We start from the raw sequence: 8,366 nt of genomic DNA on the forward strand, positions 1-8,366 counted from the left end.
TTTTTTTTTTTTTTTTTTTTAGTTACCTATTTTATACGTATTAGCCACACAGATTTTTTTTGAGCACCCACATTACCTGGCACTATACTTGAGTTTGGGTGGTTATAAAGATGCTTAATAAATGGTTTTTGCCATTAAGGAATATATCTGGTTGAGGAGACAAAGATGTATTATACACACAAAATAATCAGAACAGTTTCAAGTCAATATATTTAAATTAGAGAACCATTTCCAGTTGGCATATTAAGTGGGTAGGTAATTCTTTCCTTTTTAATATTTTATTTATTTATTTTGGCTGTGCCAGGTCTTTGTTGCGGCACATGGGATCTTTTAGTTGCAGCGTGTGGGCTTCTTAGTTGTGGCATACGGACTTCTTAGTTGCAGCATGCAGACTCTTAGTTGTGGCATGCGGACTCTTAGTTGTGGCATACAGGCTTCTTAGTTGTGGCATGTAGACTTCTTAGTTGCAGCATGCGGACTTCTTAGTTGTGGCATGCATGTGGGATCTAGTTCCCCAACTAGGGATCGAGCCTGGACCCCCTGCCTTGGGAGTGCGGAGTCTTACGTGGGAAGTCCCGGGTAGGTAATTCTTAAGGAGGGAAGGGCCCAGAGGTTCTTCTGGAAGGTGCTGGATGTAGGGGAGTAATGATGTAGAAAGCATCTACATTCAAGGGGGCGGATGGAGGAGATACAGCATAAGCTCAGGCAAGGCAGGAGGAGGAGCAGTTTATGGGCTAGAAGTGGTAAATACTCAGAGTGGGAGACAGAGTGGTCAGAATTGAGGAAAGAAACATGGTGGAGCTTGTGAGTGCCAGCTCAGGGGATTGTGTTTCAGTTTAGATACTTGGTGACTCAGAAGCTCTCAGTTTACGTCCTTTTGGGAGTCACAGCATTAGCCAGTGAAGGGGACTTGGAGTATTAATCCAGAGTTTCTCCAGAACACCCTGAGTGGTGGCTTGAAGGTGACAGCCCTGAGGTGTGCAGTATTTGAGCAGTTTAATTCTGCTTAAGTCCCTTACTGCCAACAGCTTGAAGTAAAATGGGAGATTTTCCACCCACTCCCTGCCCCCTGTTGTTTCCAGATGCTCACGCTAGCAGGTCTGCTCTGCTTGTTACTGGATTTTGTCCCTTTTTCCCCCTTCCTGCAGGGTAACCTTACATTTTGGTTTTGGCTTTGCAGCCTTTGGAGAAAGAACAAGGAGAAGAGGAGCTGAAGCAACAGCTGGCCCAGACTCTGCAGGAGGTAAATCTCTTGCCATTGTCCTGCGGAGTGGGGGGGCAACCAGGCTTCTTGTGGCCACCGGCTGCCTCTGCTGCTTAGCGCACACCTCTGTGGCATCTCCAGTCTGTAGACAGAGCAGGTGGCAGCTGCTCATGCCATCAGGTCGGAGACTTGGAGCCTCACAGACATGCCAGACCTCAGCATGAAAGCTTACATCTTCATTTGAGCACGAGTTGCTTTGGTGAAGATGAAATGAGCCTGTAGCAATTAGGAGGCTCTCTAGGAGAGTGGCTGCGCTTCCAGAAAGGTGAGAGCAGCAGAGGGAAATTGAGAGCTGTGACTTGGCCACCAGGGCCTGCAAGGGCCTCTATTACCTCACCATTCCTGAGCTGAAGCCATCCTGAAACCATCTGAGAATGTTCCAATTAAGCATTTTAGGTTAGGTTGAGAATGTGCAGTTTAACCATCAGCAAAACGTATCAATTTACTGAAGGGGGGAAGGCTCACAGGAATAAAATTATCCTAAAAGATTGCCTGTAATTTATTTAGTTTAACTTGACTACCTCTCTCCTCTGTTTATTTTTTATGAGTTCTTTTGCATCTTTAAAACCTGCTTTGTCTTCTCTTCTTTATGTGTAATGATTAGTAGTTTGTTATAAGTCAGAAGGTGAGTGTTTGTATCTCCTTGAGAAAAATGAGTAATCGCATTAGAATTTGTTCAGGAGAATTTATCATTCGGGTCTTTTATTGCTTACCTACCTCCCAACCTTTTTACAGTGCTAACAATCACATATTACTTCATGCTCGGGAGGGTGTCTACCTTGGGTGCACAGCCTTGGAAAACATTAGGTGAAAAATTCAGTCTTTTTGGAATTTTATTTTCTAAGCTTGTGTATTTTCTAGGGTGGGGGGCGGTAGGCATGTTTCCCATTTAGAGGATTATTAAATTAATATTCAGATAGTGTTTTGAAATTGACTGGAAAAGAGTAAGGTTCTGCTCTTGGAAATCCCTGAGGAATCATTAAGCACCCTGCACCCACAACACCTCACCCTCTACTGAGACAGACTGGAAAACACACTATCATTTAGCATAATGCATTTGGCCAGTCTCCATTCATTAACCTAAAATAGGATACTTTTAGGTCATGGTTCTATAACAGCATGCCTGGGGGACCTACCACTCTCAAATGAAACATGGTTATTGTTTGGTCCACCTGGTGGTCCTTCTGAAGCTGTTCTTTTTCATTTTCCAGGCCTATAATTATAATAACTTATATTTACATAGAGCTTTAAAAACTTTTCTGAGTGCTCTCATATATGTTATTTTTTTTCTTATTAACCCCAATGTAGGGGGGCACCTATTTTCCCATTTTAAAAATGAGAAAATTAAGGCACATGCATCTGATTAGTGGTCAAGATGAATACTCAGGACTTCTGACATAACTGCTTTTTTTCTGCAGACCACACATTTTATGGTTTTTTAATTTTTTAAAATTAGTTTATTTTTGGCTGCATTGGGTCTTTGTTGCTGTGCACGGGCTTACTCTAGTTTCGGTAAGCGGGGGCTACTCTTAATGCGGTGCGCAGGCTTCTCATTGCGGTGGCTTCTCTTGTGGAGCACGGGCTCTAGGCGCGCGGGCTTCAGTAGCTGTGGCACTCAGGCTCAGTAGTTGTGGCAGGCAGCCTCAGTAGTTGTGGCACACAGGCTTAGTTGCTCCGTGGCACGTGCGATCTTCCCGAACCAGGGCTCAAACCTGTGTTCCCTGCATTGGCAGGCGGATTCTCAACCACTGCGCCACCAGGGAAGCCCCCAGACCACACATTTTAAAATGTGTTTCTTGAGTAATATCTTTTCAGAAATACCACCTTTGGCACCTGCCAAGAGGAAGGCGGGGGAGAGCTGGGCTCCAAAAATGTCGCCGTGGTGGTGGTGGAGATGTACAGGAGTTATCACAGGCGAATGTAGGTTGGGACCCTTCAAGTCCTAGTGGGTCAGAGGGCAGTGGCCCTTGGTAAATTGTTTTTTGAGGAGAGGAAGACAAGTCCGTTTCCTCGAACAGGACCTGAACAGCCTCTTCAGGTCTGCAGCCAGGGACACCAGCTCAGAGACAAGGAGACTCTACCCAGCCCAGAAAGATCTAGCTCACCCGGGTTAGAAACCTAGTCTTTCATTAGTTCAAGAACTTAGTGAGCAGCTCACTTTGCCAGGCGTTGGTAGGGGGTGAGGACAGTCAAAGACAATTAAATTAGGTGTTTCCTGGCTTTAAGTTCAGCCACTATCATGGGGATTTACTATTTCCCCCTACTGTACGAGGAGATAATTTTAAAAAAAGGAAGAAGAAAGCAAGCGGCAGAAACTTGGGGAGTCAGACTTGAGTTGAAAATCCTGTTGCTTACACTTGCCTTTTTCTGTGTCTGTTTATCTGTAAAATGAACGTACCTACAAATGGCAAACTGTGTGTAGCAGTTACTTTTGGCCAGGCACTGTGCTCAATGCTCTATGTATAGTCTTTTCAAATCCTCAACAACAGCCCTGTGAGGTAACTGCTGTTGTTTTCCCCATTTTACTGATGATGAAAATAATAACTGCATCAAACTCAAGAGTTTTTGTGAGAATTACACAATGTATGTAAGCCACTTTGTACAATGCCTGGCACATTAAATATTTTTGTTATGATTGTGTCTCCTAAAAGAAGCCAGAAATAGGTACTAGCCTAGAAAGGCTGCTGAGTTATAGACAGTGTAATAATTTGTTACCTTCTTTGTAGGTGCTCAGAAAATGGTTAAATTCTTATTCAGAAGTATTTCCTTATAAGCAAACAATGAGCATAAAAGGACTCCTGTACAAAAGAAAATGTTTCTTCAAGATTTAACTCTTCTAGCCAACATTTTAAACACAGCTATAAAAGGGTAAAAAAGCACAAACACAGTTTTAGAAACTACCTGTACTTATATAGCACTTTGCATTTTACAACACACGCATCACAAATGCCATTTTGATGTTTGCATCTTATAAGTAACTATACTTTAACCGCAAGTAGTTAAGTGACTTGGTTAAGTGACTAGACTTTGTAAGTTACTGGGATCCTAAGTCCATTTCTGTTTTCAGAATGTCCGTTATATAGTGTGATTCTGGGCATGTAGAAGGTGAATTGGAGTCAGCTGAGTTATCAGCAAAGCACACTTCCAGCTGCAAAGTGTAAATTAGCTAACTGACTTGGGGGATTCTTTTTCTTTTTTTTTTTTTTTTATATGTCGGTTCATTGGTTTGTTTATTTATTTTTGGCTGTGTTGGGTCTTCGTTTCTGTGCGAGGGCTTTCTCCAGTTGCGGCAAGCAAGGGCCACTCTTCATCGTAGTGCGTGGGCCTCTCACTGTCGTGGCATCCCTTGTTGCGGAGCACAGGCTCCAGACGCGCAGGCTCAGTAGTTGTGGCTCACAGGCCCAGTTGCCCCACGGCATGTGGGATCTTCCCAGACCAGGGCTTGAACCCGTGTCCCCTGCATCGGCCGGCGGATTTTCAACCACTGCATCACCAGGGAAGCCCTATTTTTCTTATGTATATGAAATGTGGAGGTAGGCAGTTTCTGGTATTGGTTCAGCTACCAAGAGTTGCTTTACCATTTTCTCTCTTTCTCCATGTGTATATTTCTTTATGAATTATTTAAAAGTAATTGCATGTATTATGTCCCTTTACCCCAAAGTACTTCAGTATTTGTTTCCTCAAAACAAGGGCGTTCTCTTACATCATCCTAGCACTGTTATTAAATTCAGCAGATTTAACATAGATACAATATTATTATTTATTCTTTTTGGCCATGCTACATGGCTTGTGGGATCTGGATCTTAGTTCCTCCACCAGGGATCGAACCAGTGCCCCCTGCAGTGGAAGCACAGAACCCTAAGAACTGGACCACCAGGGAATTCCCAACCCATGGTCTTTTAAGTCAGCAGGTCTTCCTCAGTTTAGTTATGGGCAGAAAGAGTTCACCATTTGAAAATATAGTTCTCATTAAAACAGAAAAAAAAAAAGAAAAAACCAAATAAAAGAATTAAAATAATAAAAAAGAAAGATCACCTTCTTTAAAAAAGGATTTGAAATGAGATTTAAAATGTAAGCTATACTTAAGTATGAGGGAGCTCAGAAATTATGTTTCATAGAAATGGAACCTCTTGACATTTGATGTAGGCAGTTAGTCACAATGAACGAGCTGCTAGCTCTTGGGCATGCCAGCTTCCAGAAGACACAGCCAGGGTTCAGGCAGCATTACCTTATGAGCATGTAGTATGTGATTTATAGAATAAATAGGTTAAAAGTCTTTTTCATTTCAAAGAAAATGATTATCTAGTTTTCCTGAATCCATATTTCCTTGATTATTTTTTAAAAGCTGCTCCCAGTGCTGGGTAACCTTAGAGTTACTTACTAGTTCTTGAGCATTTGTTCTCAAGATCACTTGTGTGGCTTTGTAAAAAATGTACATCCCTGGGCCCCAAGCCAAATCCACAGAATCAGACTCTCTGGAAGGCAGTGTAAATTCTTCAGTTGATTTGGATGGCCACAGAAGTTGGGTTATTTCCAGAGGGATTAATAGATTTGATGACATCCCTCCCTATCTGCCCCTTTCCCTGAAAAAAGCAGCATGTAAGTGGGATGTCCTGACGGAACAAAAACATTATTTTGAAATTACCAATCCATTGATCTCTTGAACCAAAGCTGCTGACAGAGGGAGAGACAGGCATGGTGGCTGAAAGGAACAATGCAGTGTAACGCATCTTGTGTATGTATCTGCTATGTTTCTGCAGCATCGGGCTCTGATGGAAGAGCTAAATCGCAGCAAGAAGGACTTTGAAGCAATCATTCAAGCCAAGAACAAAGAATTGGAGCAGACCAAGGTACTGGAAAGAAGGTGAAGGTTTAGAATTTGGTTAGCACATGCAACTCAGCATTTTCCACAGTGCAAAGGTTGGTATGGTGAATGAAGGGAGAGGTTATGGCTGTTTCCTTCCTCAAGGGAAATAATCTGTAAAATTAGTTAGGGCTGTAGAAGGTTCTGCCTGTAAGACAACATCTATTTCCTTCCTTTATCCAGAAGCAAAATGCTGGGAATAAGACACATCCTGGAGTCTAGTCCATTGTCTGTGGTAAATGCTCCTTCAGAGTGTCTCACTCACATAGGCTAAGGGGTGGTGTAGTCAAAATAAAAAATAGTTCATCTTGATGCATTATGTAGTTATTTCCCATATCAAATCAGTGGAACTCTTAAATTAGGGGTTGTAAACTCAAGTGCCCACTGGGGTCAGACCGATAATAGAAGTGAGTAAAGTGGCCTGGGTGTAAGAACATAGTGGGGAGCTGTGAGGCAGAGGTGCACCCTCACCCCCACCCCAAGAGGCAGCTCTTCTCTGATGCAGCCAGTCATTGCCATCCAGATAATGCAAGCCCAGTGTTGTCCGATCTGAGTTTTCCATGGAAGATGGAAATCCAAATGTTTATGTAAAGTATCCCAGTTTTCAAGTATTGGCAACAGTTCAGTGATTTTTGATACCATGAATGCCAGACTAAATAAGTCTGCAGGCTGGATCCAGTCCACAGGCCGCCAGTTTGCATCCTCTGACCTGAAACTTATGCCTGAGTCTGACTGCATCTCTCAGCCCACCCCTCCTCATGTACATATCTGGAGCAGAATACAGAAAAGGAGGAGACTTGCTAGTTTGTTTGATATCCTTATCCTCTGTTTAAATCACATAGTTCCTTCTTCCCCAGCCTCCAAGAAACCACCACATCGTTTTAAATCCAGTAATTCAAAAGTTTTCAGGGAACTTGACTCTAGTTATAACTGGCTCCAGTCCCTCTTCACTGCCCTAAGCAGTCTGACAGTCTTTGCTTTGATTAGAAGAGAAAGTAAAACATGAGAAATAAATGAACCACTCAAATATACCCTAAATGGCTTTTCCTCTCCCGCTCAGCTGCTCCTGATCCTTTCTGTTTTGGAGATGAGGTGCTAACTTAATAAATGTTGGCTTCAAGAGAGCACACCTGGGCTTCCCTGGTGGCGCAGTGGTTGAGTCCACCTGCCGATGCAGGGGACACAGGTTCGTGCCCTGGTCCGGGAAGATCCCACATGCCGCGGAGCGGCTGGGCCCGTGAGCCATGGCCGCTGAGCCTGCGCGTGCGGAGCCTGTGCCCCTCAATGGGAGAGGCCACAACAGTGAGAGGCCCGCATACCGCCAAAAAAAAAAAGAGAGAGAGCACACCTAGATCCTCCTTAAAAAGTGTGTCTACAAGCAGTCTGACCTGTTGGGGAAAGCACAGGGAAATTGCACTGCAGGAGTGGGAAGTGACAAGCATCACAGAGTGTGGGGCCTGAAGGTACTTCAAGAGGCCATCTCTCCAGCCTCCTGCCTCTAGGGAACATAGGTATTATCCTTATATTATAGGAGGGGCAGCTGCAAAGAACGTAATGGACCTTACACACTAATTCAAGCTTCCTACCTTTATGGACTGTTCCTCATTTCTTTCTTATCCAGTGAGTTCTTGGTTGCTTGGGATGATTTTGTATCACCTCTGAACTGCAGTTTGCTATAGGATACTTAATGCCTCATTCTGGTCTTGGGTGGTTGGTGGAGTGGGTATGCTACCTTCAGTTTTTATCATTTGGTTAATTTTTGGGAAGGAGACAGAACCTGCAATGCGAATACATACTAAAGAAGTCGAGAGAGGGAAAAAAAGGAAGATAGTGTCCTATATTAGAAAGCAGTTCTGAGAAACAGTAACCCTTGCGGAAAGAGTTTTATTCTTGTGTTGCTGTGCCAGGGTGAATTTTTAATTTAGATTCCTTCTGAATCCTATTGCAGACTATTAACCCTGCTTCCTGTCCCGTTTTGCATTCTTGTTGGTTCTCCCGAATGACAGGTGGGGTTGTGTGTTTTTGCAGGAAGAGAAGGCGAAGGTGCAAGCACAGAAGGAGGAAGTTCTTAGCCATGTGAATGACGTGCTAGAGAATGAGCTCCAGTGTATTATTTGTTCAGAATACTTCATTGAGGTAATTATGAATAGTGGCTCATGCCTTCTCACTCTCCCAGCCCTGAATGGAGCCTTGGCTATACAGACTGCTTCTGCTGTAGGGGAACAATCTCAAAGATGT

The 8,366-nt window shown here is 43.4% G+C and overlaps 1 protein-coding gene across 1 annotated transcript in view; it reads left to right on the forward strand.

Annotated features, from left to right (window-relative positions):
• The window catches only part of RNF8 (ring finger protein 8), a 38,671-nt gene that overhangs the window by 22,032 nt on the left and 8,273 nt on the right, over nucleotides 1-8,366 (forward strand). The window contains 3 exon segments of the mRNA XM_007467286.1: nucleotides 1,181-1,243; nucleotides 6,025-6,114; nucleotides 8,157-8,264. Of these exon segments, the coding sequence (XP_007467348.1) occupies nucleotides 1,181-1,243; nucleotides 6,025-6,114; nucleotides 8,157-8,264 (261 nt within the window).

Source organism: Lipotes vexillifer, unplaced genomic scaffold (genome assembly GCF_000442215.2).
Source record: "Lipotes vexillifer unplaced genomic scaffold, Lipotes_vexillifer_v1.1 scaffold528, whole genome shotgun sequence".
NCBI lineage: Eukaryota > Metazoa > Chordata > Mammalia > Artiodactyla > Lipotidae > Lipotes > Lipotes vexillifer.